Raw genomic sequence first — 15610 nt, 5'->3', positions numbered from 1 at the left:
AAAATTTTTGTAAGGCTGATTGGATTAAAATGGGACCCAGAGGTAATGGTATAAACTCTAAGAATGAAAATCCTAAAATGAAGGTGCATGAGGCTTCATGCTAGAAGAGAATTTCCTATTTCCAGAAAGGCTATGGTAAAACTATGCAGAGGTGTGCCAAAGGAACACCTTTAGTATGCAGGTAAAGACTGTTTATACCTCCTACTTTTTTCAATATGCCTAGTACCTCTGAATCAGTTTCTCAAAGAGCTCCACTCAGACTTTTTCATTTTACCTTAGGTGCAAACAGTCTACACAGCACACTTCTAATCTGTTTTGTTTTCATACTATAAACCAATGGGTTGAGGACTGGTGTGAGGATAAGAATAATATTGGACATGATCACATGGGGGAGAAGGGAATGGTACCTACCTATCCTGTGGATTAGGGCTAAGGCAATAAGTGGGACATAGAAAATAAGGACAGTGAGAATATGGGAAACATAAGTGTTGAGTGCCTTAAGACGTCCCTCCCCAGACGTAATGCCCAGGACCATCTTCAAGATCAGCGCATAAGACATAACAATAAAGACAGAGTCAACACCAAAGGAGCAAAGGACCAAAGCCAACCCATAGATTATATTGACACGAATAGACCCACAAGCTAGCTTCATCACATCAGGGTGGAAGCAGAATGAGTGGGATAAGATGATGTTCTTACAAAAGGGGAGCCTTTTGAGCAGGATGGGCAAGGGGGCCATCAGAGCTACTCCCCGAACCAGAGCAGCCAATCCTATCCGAGTAATGCGGGACTGGCTGAGGATCACAGTGTAGCGCAGTGGGTTGTGTATGGCCACAAAGCGGTCAAAGGCCATAGCCAGCAGGATGGCAGACTCCATGGAAGAGAAAGTGTGGATGAAGGACATCTGGGCCAGGCAGCAATGAAACTCGATTTCTTGGTGGTTGAGAAGAAATACATTAAGTACTGTGGGTAGTGTAGATGCTGACACACCTGTATCGGAGGCTGCCAACATGGACAAGAATACATATTGAGGCTCATGAAGGCTGGGATTCTTGTGTATTATGTGAATAATGATGCTGTTCCCCAGGATAGAAATCACATACATTATGCTCAATGGGATGGAGAGCCAGAAATGAGCATCCTCCAGCCCTGGGATTCCTGAAAGAAGGAAGAAGGGTGGCTGATAATGACTGCCATTGAAGACAGACATAGTTAAACCTAAAAAAAAAAAAAAAAAAGAGGGGGAGAGAGAGAGATATAAAGAAAATATAGGCGTAAAAATCAAGCAGTAAAATCAAGTTCATTCATTAGTCAAAGAGAAAGACTAGAAGTTGAGGCAAACTAATATATTTGTTACAGGCAGAAACAATTTCATGTAGTTAAATTCCATAGAATTCAAAATGCTTTTATTGGTAATTTTGAGATGATTTATAACTGCTATCTTGTAGGCAACTTTGTAGATGCAATGGTAGCCTCCTAGTACACTACCGAATAAGCTTATGCTAAAGGCTTTTAAACAGAAAGGCTCATAGAACAAATTAAGATTCACGAATCACATGGTTAATTTAGTTCACAAATCACATGGTTAATTTAGTCCATTTAAAATATACAGTGAGAAGAAAAGAAAAAGAAAAAGAATTAAAAAAACAACAGCAAAGAGAAGATTGGTAAACACACATAGAATACTTTTGCAAGTGGTAAGGAAGGCCCACAGTATCTGAACCCAGGATTATGCAATATCCATAAGCTCTGTTTCTGTGCTGACGGTGTCAGTGAAAGCACCAGGGTTGAGGTTTGAGCAAGGGATTCAATGGGAGGAAGAGACCTGGGGCCAACACATTGGCTCTGTTCAACACACAACATTACATACATACCTGCAGCATCAGCTCTAACTCAGTGATAAGTAAGACTACTGGACTCCTATGGGTTTTACCTGTATTTCTTATGCTGAGAATAGATGGAGTCAGAATGGAATTAGAATAGGTGTCATTTATGAGCTGCTAATTTTGTATAATATAGCAATCATTCTAGATATGGTGCTTTCATACTTTATGACTTACTTTTCCCATCCCTTTTCATCTAGAAATAACAATTCTGTTTATTCTATCATTTATTCAATATATCTATCTTTAACATGATCTTTAACATGACCTGCCGTCTCATACAACTTACCTACTACCTGTAATCACTGTAACTTATGATGCTGCTTTTGTTTCACAAACTATCTGCTTGGTCTTGACATCTAAACTTAACAAATGTCATGTATTTTACATATAGAACATATAATACTAGTTCATTCACTGTCTATACTTAATTCATCTCATAAGTTTCATCTGTTTAGTTTATCTTGTGTTCTGTACCGGAATAGAATGTTCTCAGATAATACAACACATATACTTTACCACTGCTTAGGGTATATAGTATTCCAAGATAAGATTTCTATCCACATGTATGTCAGTTTTTAATGAGTGTGGTAAACAATTTAAAAAAGCAAGTATTACTAATGCAGTAGTAGTGATATAAGATACATCTCTACATACAAAGGGAACAAAATAAAGGAATTGTTATTGTGTGGTACAGCCCATTAACAATAGAGGACACATGAGGATTCAATGTCCACTAGAACTCTGCATCCTAGTGTTCTAGGATGCAGCCCATTATCATGGTACAGCCCATTATCAATAGAGGACACAGGAGGATTCAATGTCCACTAGAACTCTGCAGCCTAGTGTTCTAGGCTATTTCTGTCAGAAGAATATCCATGAGGATGCTTTCACAGAATTTTGGAAATAGTTATGTCAGTATAAAAACAACAGTGGCTGTTCATCAAGTCACTGTGCAGGATTACTTAATGTTAATTGATAACCCTAATGCCTATGACTTCTAGCTATTTAGAATGAGCATTTATCTCCATCATATTAGAAGACAGAACAAAGCTCATTGTCATTTTAGGACTCTAGTGATGGAACCACAATTATTACACTAATCCCACCCTATCTGTAGTTTTACTTTTTGCCCTTTCAATTACCCAAGGCCAAATGCAATCCAAAAATATTACAGGATTTTAAGAGAGAACGGGAAAGAGTAAAACTACATTTAAATAACATTTATTATAGTATATTGTTATAATTGTTCTATTTTATTATTAGTTATTCTTGCTAATCTCTTACTGTGTCTAATTTACAAGTTAAACCTTATCATAGGTATGTACTGGAAGCAAATATGGTATATATAGAATGTGGTACTATTCTGGATTTCTGGCATTCACTGAGAGTCTTGAAACACATACCCTGTGGATACAAAGAAACTACTGTCTAAGTGACTTGCTTAATAATTAATTGCTGGTGGCAAATAAGTATTTTCAGAGCATATTTTCTGACTCAATATCTATTTTTAAATATATATATTACAACATGCATCTTGTTTTTAAAAAGATAGAAGCAGAAGATTTAAATGAAAGAAATAATAACAGACTGATATAGACAAAACTGAACAAGGAGAAATAAAATACAACCATTGCATGTGACCCAGAATTCTTTCATGTATGTACAATAAAAGACAAAGCAATAGATTATTAAGAAATATAGAGTTACCAAAAAATTATTGAAAACTAAATATATACCAAGCATTGTAATAGGATTTGCTGGTGATACAGATGACATGTAACTTATGATCCCTGCTTTAAAGTTCCAAAGAGAGGCATCAGTTAAAAAGTATAAACAAGAAAAGGCATTATATAATGACCTCTCATAAATTACAGATCTTTACTAAGTATTTTTTCTCCAAACATTATTTCATTTAAGCATGACTCAATCCATCAAAGAGGGGGTCGGATTTATTACAGCAAAGCCAAAACAAAAAATAAAAATAACACAAAGCAAACAAAAACCAAATGAACCAAAACTTAGAAGGGTTAAACAAATTCCCAAGGTTAGATGTCTTTGAATTGACCAATATTAAAATTTAACTTTTCTGTTACTACTTTCTTTTAAAGCATCAGGATACGATTCGTTAGGAAAGGGTACAAGGGATATTCTTCTGGATGGAATGAAAAATTGTAAAGAGATGAAATGGCAAAATAAGATGGAATAGGTAGTATGAAGTCTTGTTGGAGACCAGAAAGTAAGTGGCAACTAGAGTGAGACTTAACGAACAATTTGTGAAATATCACAATGCAAAAGCATTAACATGCAAAAAAGTTTGGATTCAGGACAAACTCCTTGGCAACTCATATACTATCTAAGATGTCAAGAGGTAAGAATCTAATAAGAGTGCTTAATTCACTAGGGAGACACAGAGAAGGTCATTTTTAAGGAAAAACACACACACACACACACACACACACACACACACACACAACAGGATCTAATTTTCTAGATTCAGGGGAGGAAGTCTTCTTTCCTCTCATTTTATACTAATATTTTGAGCCTGGTTTTTTGATTTATGGACTGACATCAAAGGACTTTTTAGGCAATTAATAGCAGGAGGAAAAAAAGTTAGGAAAACAAATCCATTTTTAAAACATTAATTTGCTAGCATTATCTTTAATAGATTGTTGGTAGTTAGAGGCACTGATTGGACATGGAAATGGAACTTAGTTATGATGAAGGGAACATCAGTCACATGGAGGTAATAGCTATAACTCATAATAGGTGATGCCTATAATGGAATGGATAATCAACCGTATTAGGGCTAGTGATGCTCAGTAGATGTCCATATTCAGGAATTTGGAGTATGGAAAAGAGCAGTAAAGCAACAGACACACAATAGAAAAGCAAGAAGAAAGCACTACTGAGAGTGAAGTGTCCTGGAGTTAAAGAAATGAGAGGGTTTTCACATAGAGATTGCCAATGGAAGTAAATGTTCTATGATTAAAGCTGGAGAACTAAGAAACCCCCATGCTGTACCTAGTGATTAGAAAGGTTATCAATAAAAGAGATTTTAGGAGAATATTGCTCTAGAGAGAAAGAATGAAAGAGTAGAGAGTGGATAGTGAGAAAACAGTAGGAAAAACTAAAAATCATAAAATATAAGTTACAGAAAACACAGTTTTAGACTTTTTGTAAGATAACAGAGATAAGAAAGACAAGTTGCAATATGAGTTAAGGGCTTAAACTCCGAAGTTAGAGATACCCAAATCAGAATCCTGCTTCCCAGTCCCTCCAATGTATAAGATTGTGATCTTAAATCAGCAATTTAACACTTCTGCTCCTCAGTATCTTCATCCCTAAAGTAGATCAACTAAAATCTATTACAGTGTCATTAGGAGAAGACTTTGAACTAAAAATAGCTCAGAGTTTGAGCTATTGAAATTAGGGGGGGAAAAATATATATATATATATATTATATATGTAAATTGGATAGACTTGGGGGAAAATGGGGTATTTGCAAGAGAGTGAGCATTTCCCTTCCAAAGGTCTTCTGGAAAGTCTTTTCATTGTGTAATACAAGAGAATAACTGAATTGCTAAAGTGACAAGCTTCTTTTTTTTGTCACTTTTTACACAAAATAAATACTTAAATGCTTGTTCTTCTACAGTATACCTGCACTTTCAGAAAATTCATCGCATATTACATATTTGTTGTGAGGGAGTCTGACTAAAAAGAAGATGTTTAAATATAGAATCATAATTTTTCACAAATCAATTTAGAAACGTAGGACTGTGAAGCAATGGTCCCTCTGAATTACTCTTGGGTGCATAGTGTTGGGGTGAAGGTCTTTACTGGTTGTTTTTAGAAGGGGAAAAATGTCATGGATCAGGGATAAGGGCAATATGACTAAATTACCTACTGATTCTCATGCCGTATGTTTTCCTCAAGTATCTCTGCAAAATAAAAAATGTAAGATTCTTTTACACGGTCATTAGAGAGGATAAATGGTACTATTGCAAATGATCTGTGTTACATTTAATGTTCAAATAATTCAGAAAAAAATTAATTCAGTGTCTGCCATGGTAAGGAACTAATTTCAGGAATTTAAAAATGTTTGCAAAAAAAAAAAAGAAAGAAAGAAAGATGGTGAGTGTGGAAATGGAAATGTTTGAAATAATACTTCAAGGTATGGAGAAAAAAAAACTAAACTGAAAACTAAACCTGATTTTTAAAAGAGAGAGAAAGATCACTACTAAGAAGCAAACAGTCTTAATGGTTTGGTTACCTTAAATTTAGCCACTAAAGTGTCATTACTTTTAGCTTCAACCAGTCTATACCGTCTCTCCTATGAACTTCTTAGCTATAATAACTTACTGTTTTCATGTCTTCATGTAAGCATTCTAGTTTGAAAAGTACTAGGTTGCATTTGTGACCATGGCACCAATAAAAAATAGTACCATCTTATAGGACCGTAGATAGTGCTTATAAGATTTATTCCTTCTCTAGATGGAAAAACTGAAAGACAGCTAAAAGGCCATTTGCTGCTTTCATATCCCTTAAGGAGTGGCCAGGTCTTGTGCAGTCTAAGGAGATTATAGAATACTGGAGGGAATATAATTGGGAAAATAAAAGTAAGAAAAACAACTCAATAAAATGTCTCTTTATTCTCCTTACACAGAATCATTATTAACAAAACACGTACTGTATTCAGTGAAAATAGCTAAATGCATAATGGGATTTAGTGTTGTGTCTGAGTTAGTGTAAGTCTGTGGTGTATGCATGTGTGTGCACGTGTGTGTGTGTGTGTGTGTGTGTGTGTGTGTGTGTGTGTGTGTGTGTGTTTGTGAATGGCTGGGTATTAGGACAAGATATTATAATTTATTTTGAGATAAAATTTTGCTTTTCAAGTACTTTCCATAAAAAGATAATCTTATTTTACTCTTAATATAAAAGGAATCCACACATTTAAGACAACATGAATATATGGATTTTGGTTCAGCCAGATCAATTTTAATGGAAAAGTTAAAGCATGATAGATTTTTTTTTGTTTTTTGTTTTTGCACCAATAAAACAACCACAAGACTGTTGAAGAAGTGTTCCCTCAAACAAACAAATAAACAAAACTATGTCAATGAAGTTATCTTTGAGTCTTTCTTCAGAACTTATACGCATAGGAAGTTAGAGCAAAAGGGATTGCAGAGACCACTGTACAGAACCCCCAATTTTATAGCTAAGGGAGACTGAACAGAGACATGATCTGTCCAGGTTTATATATGTTTATAGTAAAGCTAAGAAATTACATCTAAGTTTTTTGATTACATTTAATCTTGAGAGTCAAGGATTTAAAAGCATGAATTTTGCAGTCAGACTGATTGCCAGGAATCAAAGCTCGGCTGGACTCAGTCATTTACTTATAGTATACCTAAATAGAGTATTTAGCCGGGCTTGGTGGCTCAGCCTGTAATCCTGCGCCTTGGGAGGCTGAGGTGAGTGGATGGCTTGAGCCCACGGGTTCAAGACCTGCCTGGGCAACTTGGCAAGACCTCACCTCTACAATAAATCAAAAATCAGCTGGGCATGGTAGTGCGCGCCTGTAATTCCGGCTACTCGGAAGGCTGAGGCGGAAGGATCACCGGAGCCCAGCAGGTCGAGGTTGCAGTGGCCGGGAGCAGCCATTGCACTCCAGTCTGGGCGACAGAGTGAGACTCCAACTCAAAAAAAAAAAAAAAAATAGAGTATTTAAACTCACTATCTTTGCTTATCTGTACAATAGGTACTTGTGAGTAATAGGTTATTCATGGGTAATAATATGTTAATACATGTAAATAATATGGTGTATTTGACAATGGTGAACTTTACCTGAGGCCTGTGTTACTGAAAAACAACAAGTATTTTAAACATTCTTCCTACTCTTTGTGTTCTGGAAAACTTACTGCAAAAAACTATCCTTGTGACTTAGATAGGATTCAGAAACCTATCCACTGCAGTTTTTATTTTTTTAAATTTTTTTTACCTGTGGTAAGGCCAGACACAAACCATTCAGATCCCCGTTACTTGCTTCATGAATGATTAGCTGAAATTTGTCCCCACTAGTTAGTCAGAACATTTAGGACTTGTAGATCAAATTTAGTTAAAATTTTTCTTTTCCTCAGCCTGAGCCAGTAGAAAACCTCTCTAGAGAACAAGCTGGCCTCAGGGTAAAACTTGCTGTGATCTACTGTATCTTCATACCACCCTTTTATCCCATTTACCCATACCTGGATATTTCTAGACTTATTTACCCCTCATTATAAAATAAAAATTCATTTTTGACTAGTCCTTAAGGCACTTGCAAATTTTATGTTCACAGGTTCTTCCACCCCCTGAAATGGTTCCATTCCTCCCTTTACAATAATCCTGTAAAATAAAGTCTTTACAAATTCCAAATTTCTTTAAGATTTGTAAATTTCTTGATCCAATACAAACACCATGAAGGTATAACCTTTTTTTTTTACTATGTGATATTTTTTATTATTAGAAAAAATAAAACTTCATCAAATAAATTTATAGATTAAAAAATTAAACATGATGGTTGTTCATAATTTTAGGGTACATCAACATTTTGATAAATGCATATAATGCATAATGGTCAAATCAAGGTGATTGGAATATCCAGCATCTCAAACATTTATCTTTTTTATATGTTGGGAAAATTCTGATTCTTTTCTTTTAGCTATCTTGAACTACAGAATAAATTATTGTTAACTATAGGCACCCTACTCTACTATTGAACATTAAGTCTTATTGTTTCCATCTAACTGTATTTTTGTATTCATTAACCACACAACTATCCACCCCCCTCCCTTCCCCTTCCCAAATTCCAGTAACCACTAGTGTAACCTCTACCTCCATGAGATATACAGTTTCTTTGGCTCCCACAAAAGTGGTAACGTGATATTTGTCTCTCTGTACCTGGCTTATTTCACTTAATGCAATAACTTCCTCTTCCAACTATATTGCAGCAAAAGATAGGGATTCATTTTTTATGGATGAGCAGTATTCCATTATGTATATATACCACATTTACTTTATCCATTCGTCCATTGATGCACTATTATTTTGACTCCATATCTTGGTTATTGTGAATAGTGCTTCAGTAAACATGGGAGTGCAGACATCTCTTTGATAAAATGATTTCCTTTCTTATAGATATAAACCCAGCAGTGGTATTGGTGGATCATATGGTAGAATTTGATATTTAGTTAAGGAACCTCCATATGGTTTTACATGGTGGCTGTACTAACTTATCTTCCCACTGAAATTATATAAGGGTTCCTAATTCTATGAATTCTCACCAGCATCTGTTTGTTTGTTTAGTTATTTATTTTGACTTTTTGATAAAAGCAATACTAACTGGGGTAAGATGATATCTCATTGTGGTTTTGATTTTCATTTCCCTGATGGTTAGTGAGCTTGACCATTTTTTATTCATATACCTGTTGGTCATATGTATGTCTTATTTTGAGAAATAACTATTCAGATATTTTGCCCACATTTTAATCAGATTATTTTTTCTTTGCTATTGTGTTATTTAACTTGTTTGTACAGTCTCATTTTAATCTCTTGTCAAATGCATAGTTTGCAGGGTTTTTTTTCCATTCTGTAGGTTTTCTCTTCATTTGTTGATTGTTTCCTGTGTTGTGCAGAAGCTTTCTAATGTGATGAAACGCCATTTGTCTATTTTTGCTTTTGTTGCATGGTGCTGCTGAAGAGACACTCTATTTTCACATTTGATTGTGACTGATAAAAATCAGAATTCTATACCTGACAAGGGAAGATGAGGACAAAAGAATGGAATTTCACAAAATTGATAGACCATGAACTAGACTGATTAAGAAAAGAGGAAAGAAGATTTCAATTAGCTCAGTGAGATATGCAAATGGGCCATTAGAGCTGATACCAGGGAAATACAAAAGAACATCTGAGATTATTATGAATACCTCTATGCAAACAAACTGAACTATCTAGTGGAAATGGAAAGCTTTCTGGAAATATACAACCCCCCCTTCCCTGAATAAGGAGAAAATAAAAACCTTGAATAGACTCATAATGGGTAGCAAGATTGAGTCAGCAATTAAAAGTCTCCCAATAACAACAGCAAAATTGTCCAGGACCTGACAGACTCACAGTCGAATTTTGCCAGGCTTTCAAAGAAGAAATGGTATTGATATTACTGAAGCTATATTTAAGATTAAAATGACAGAATTCTACCTTACTCAGTCTATAAAACTAGTATCATGTGAATACCAAAGGCAGGAAAAGTCACAAGGAAAAAGAAAATTGCAAACCAATATCTCTGATAGGCATAGATGTAAAAATCCTAAAAAAAAAAAAAAACAAAAACAAGCAGTAACTATCAAGTCATACCAATCAGCACATCAATAAAATAATCCACAGTTATCATGTGGGTTTTATCCTAAGGATTCAAGGATGGTTCAACATACACAAGTCAATACACATGATATATCACACAAACAGAATTAAAAACAAAAATAATGTGATCACTTAAATAGACACACAAAAATTGATAAATGTAGCATCCTTTAATAATAAAAACCTTCAAAAAATAAATATAGGAAGAACATGGCTCAAAATAATAAAAGTCAAATACAATAAATCTATAGCCAACATCATACTGAATGGAAAAAGTTGAAAGCATTTTCCCTCAGAATTAGAACAAGGCAAGTAAGCCCAATTTCACTACTGCTATTCAACATTGTTTGAAAGTGCTAACTAGAACAATCAGACAAGAGAAAGAAATAAAGAGTATACAAATTGAAAAAGAAGAAATCAAACTATCTTTGCCAATTATATGATCTTAGACCTAGAAAATCATACAGACTCTTCCAAAGAACTTCTGGAATTGACAAATGAATTCAGTAAATCTCAGGTTAGAAAAATGACACACACAAATTATTAGCACTGTTATATATCAATAATGACCAAATCGAGAGTCAAATCAATCCCATTTACAACAACAAAGAAATAAAATATCTAGGAGTATATTTAACCAAAGAAGTAAAAGATCTCCACAAGGAGAACTACAAAAAATTGATGTAAGAAATCACAGAGAGCTGGGCTGGGTGGCTCAGACTGTAATCCCAGCGCTTTGGGAAACTGAGGTGAGGATTGCCTGAGTTCGCGGGTTCGAGATCCGCCTGGGCAACTTGGCGAGACCTCATTTCTACAACAAATCAAAAATTGGCCGGGTGTGGTAGCATGCACCTGTAGTTCCAGCTTACTTGGAAGGCTGAGACGGAAGGATTGCTAGAGCCCGGCAGGTTGAGGCTGTAGTGGCCGAGAGCGGCCACTGCACTCCAGTCTGGGAGACAGAGTGAGATCCCAACTCAAAAAAAAAGAAAAAGAAAGAAATCATAGAGGACATAAATAAATGGAACAAGCACCATGCTCATAAATTGGCAGAATGAACACTGTTAAAAATGACCATACTGTCTAAAGTAATCTATAGATTCAACAAAATCCTTATCAAACTATCAAGTTCTTTTTTTTCTGCAGAATTAAAAAAAGACTATACAATTTATATGGAACAGCACAACACAAGCAACAACAGTAACAGTGACAACAATAGCCAGAATAACCGTAGTGATCCTAAGCCAAGAGAGCAATGTGGGAGTCATTACATTACTCATATTCAAATTATACTACAGTACTAAGGTAACCAAAAACAGTATGGTGCTGGTACTAGAGCAGACACGTGGGCAAATGGAGCAAAATAGATTATCCAGCAGTAAACTTAAATACCTATAATCAACTGATCTTTGACAAAACAGAAAAAAAAATACCCTGAAGAAAGAATAGCCTATTTCACATGTGGTGCTAGTAAAACTAGATAGATACAAGTAGAAAAATGAAATGGAATCCTTTAAAAAATCCTTAATCCTATCTTTCACAATAGACTACAGACTCAAATGTCAGACATAAAATCATAAAAATTCTAGGAGAAAACCCAGGACATTGACCTAGGGAAAGAATTAATGGCTAAAACTTCAAAAGCAAATTCAGCAAAAATGAAAATAAATTAGTGAGACTTAATTTAACTAAAAAGCATAGCAAAATAAACCACCCACAGAGTAAATAGGCAGCCTACAGAATGAGAGAAGATATTTGCAAACAATATATCCAACAAAATAATGATATCCAGAATCTACAATGAACTGAAACAAATCAGTAGGAAAAATATCTAATTAAAAGGGAGCAAATGACATGATCAGATAACACTCAAAAGAAGATATACAAATGGTCAACAGACATATGAAAACATGTTCAAAATGACTAATCATGAGGGAGTTGCAAAATTAAAACCACAATGAGATACATCTTATTGTCCATTTTTAAAAAATCAAAAAGTAATAGATGCTGTCATGGATGGGCTGATAAGGAAATACTAATACACCATTGGTGAGAGTGTAAACTAGCAAAATCTCTACGGAACTTGGTACCCAGAGTTCTCAAAGAATTAAAAGCAGTCCTACCATTTGATCCAGCAACCCCACTGCTTTGTATCTACCCAAAGGAAAATAGTTTGTCATGTATAAAAGACACCTGCACTCATATGTTTATTGCAGCACGATTCATAATTGCAAAGATGTGAAAACAACCTAAATGCCCATCAACTGATCAACTAATGATAGATAATGAGACTGTGATCATATGTATACACACACATACACACACACACACACACACACACACACACACACACACACACACAGAGAGAGAGAGAGAGAGAGAAAGAGAGAGAGAGAGAGAGAGAGACCATGGATATTAATTCCGGCATAAAAAATGACACAATGCATTTTACAACAGCTAGGATGAAGTTAAAGACCATCATTCTAACTGAAGTGACATAGGAACAGAAAAACAAATAACACATGTTCTCACTTGTAAGTGGGAGCTAAGCTAAGGGTCTGCAAAGAGATGTAGAACTGTATAACAAAAAACAGAGACTCAAAGTGGAGGTTGGGAAGAAGGAGGGATAAAAAAATAACCTATTAGGTACAATGTGCACCCATGGAAGTGACAAGTACAATTAAAGTCCTGAGTTTTTACATCTGTACAATGCATTCATGTAACCAAAAACCATTGTGCCCCTAACACTATCAAAATCAAAGCAAAAAATAAAGGAAGAAAAGAATATAAACCAAAGATTATTTTTGTTCTAAAAAGTCTAAAATATTTGATATTTGGACATTTATAGAAATAATTCACCAACTCCTATTCTAGAGTATCCTATCTCCCTACAATTTTCATTCAGGACCATCATCTCTCTCTTTCTAATTCTTAACCTACCTACACAAAATTAATATAGGCCACAAGATAAAAACTGTAGAAGTGGCCTTAGCCCTGCTAAGGTTCAACTATGATTAGAAATGAACAAATCTGTTGGTTTACACAGACACTTCAAAAGAGAAAAATTTATTATCTTCATGTACTGACCCCTAGGGAGAGGGGAGCTGCCCATGAGGTTGGTAAACATATTTTTCCTTAAACAATGAGCCTAAGGTTCCTTAAAACATGAGCCAGCAGATTTCCTTGATGGAGTTCTGAAGTTTAGTCTTCAGAAAGGCATGAGTACCGTTGATCACAAGGGCTATGCTCTCCTGTATCCATTGTTCACTAGATTTGTAACTTCTCCCATAGCTTTTATGATAATATAAGCCTAAGACTGGTCTTTGATGTATTTTTTAGACCTTTTCTTCTTGTGAACCAACATGTCCTACCTGAACTCATGACACATACCAAGGAACTGACTCACATGTCCTGTTACACACACTCAGAAAATTGTTCTGAACACAAAGGCTATTAAGACACTGCTATAACTCCATTGCCAACCAATCAGCAGTACCATTACTCATTCTTTAGCCACCTGCCCAACAACCTACCTTAAAAAACCCTAGCCTAAAATTCTCAGGAAGGAAGACTTGAGAAATACCTCTCATCCTCCTCGCTCAACTAATTTGTGATTATTAAGTCTTTCTCTACTGCAACAACTGCTGTGTCAGTGTATCAGATTTTTTTTTTGTACAGTGGACATAAAAACTCCAGAGGCTGTAACAGTAACCCTACCAACCTTTATATTTTTTTATCCTAGTCCCAGAAATTTATCTTCTCTAGCCCTAGGAAACGAAGGACTCAGGAGAACTGCACATTTGGGTGTGCAGTTTTATTGATCTCTTGTTCAAAAGACCTTGGGTCCCTAGCAGGGGGTTGAGCAAAGGGATCTTGCCCTTTTGTCTATCTTTGTCTTGATTAATTTGCCGGACTATAGTCCCAGTCAATTTTAGATCAGATTTTTCATTGTGATCTTTGTCCTCTCACTTTTTAAATTTCTTCGATTCAAACTAAAGTAAACATAGCAAATCTATCTTAAACCCTCTTAATGATAAGTTGCCAGCAATGATTCCCTTTGGCTGACTCAACCTTCAAAAGTGTTGTATTAAGACTTTTGTTTAAATTCCATCAATTTCTATTTTAGTCATTTTATTTATCCCATTTTTCAATAACCATCTAAAAATGTCCACCCTGCTGGGATGTGTCCCTTGATTATTCTTCGTCCCTCATAGTCTCATTCTTATCAATACTTTCTTGTTTATTCTTATTTATTAATAACCATTTACAATTTCCACCTCTCTGGGATGAGTCCTTTGACTCTCCCTTCTGCCTTTTCCTATTGTTTTGTTAATTATCTTGTTAACATATATAGGCACAATACAAACATATGAGAATTATATTTTAACACAATAACTATCAGATTGAGTTGTTTTCAAGACAAAAAAAATCTGAAAATTAGCATATCCTAGAGGAAAAAGCAAGTCTAGTAAACTCCACAGATGACAAGCAAATAATTGAAGGCCCAGGGCACTTTAATTAACCCAGGTAATGGGGATCGAAAACCAATAACCCAAAATATGGTGTCTGACATGTTGAACTGAGGAAGCCTCAAAGTCTCTGTGACTCTTACCCCAACAACCATCTCTTCCAAAGGATAAGATGAAGTTGTCCTCTCAAGTTCCTTTATCTGCCTAAAGTCTGGATCCAGTTAAAGAGAATACTTGTTGTTTCTTGCCTCATTGTCTAATGCAGAAGACTAAGAATGTAACCACATCTGAACAGACTATTTAATGAGATAATGTCTGTCCCTTATACTCATTCAAATTCTAACTGGTAAAAAGTTAAATTCTGTCCCCCATCCATTCTTTCCAGTAGTAATTTATTGCCCCTTAACATAATACTTCTTCTCTTTCCCTCCTATTACCTGTTTTGCCAGAATCCAAACCCCATTGTCTTAGTAACTTTATGATGATATATAAGGTTCTGTGTCTCATTGGTAGGTTGAGTATTCATTCTTAAGGCTCCCATGTATATGTTAAATAAATTTGAATGCTTTTTCACCAAGGGTTTGATCCCTTACATGTCAAGGTTACTGAATGAATAAGATATATTTTTAAAGCGACAGCTGTCAACCTGGAATAATCAAAATGGTCAGAACCTAGTTTTAAACATTTTTTAAAAGTGAAAGTTTAGGAATAATTATTCCAGGACACATAGACTCCAGAGAAATGGGATCAATGTTCCAGAGTTAAAAGCTAAGTTCTTGCTTATATAGACATAATACAAACTTAACAGGATTACAACACAGACAAGGTTTATTTAGCCAATTACAAATTAATTAGTGAAAT

General features: G+C 35.2%; 1 protein-coding gene across 1 annotated transcript; it reads right to left on the bottom strand.

Moving 5' to 3' along the window:
- Positions 1-265: 265 nt before the first annotated feature.
- LOC103269322 (olfactory receptor 51I2-like) lies at positions 266-1210 on the bottom strand. The gene has a single exon (XM_008066898.1). It carries the CDS (start codon positions 1208-1210, stop codon positions 266-268), a length of 945 nt encoding a protein of 314 aa, XP_008065089.1.
- Positions 1211-15610: the final 14400 nt, after the last annotated feature.

This window comes from Carlito syrichta, unplaced genomic scaffold, assembly GCF_000164805.1.
Source record: "Carlito syrichta isolate Samal-C Ts95f unplaced genomic scaffold, Tarsius_syrichta-2.0.1 Scaffold309193, whole genome shotgun sequence".
Taxonomy (NCBI): Eukaryota; Metazoa; Chordata; class Mammalia; order Primates; family Tarsiidae; genus Carlito; species Carlito syrichta.
The sequence above is the reverse complement of the archived record's forward strand: the minus strand, read 5'-3'. Positions and strand labels throughout refer to the sequence as shown.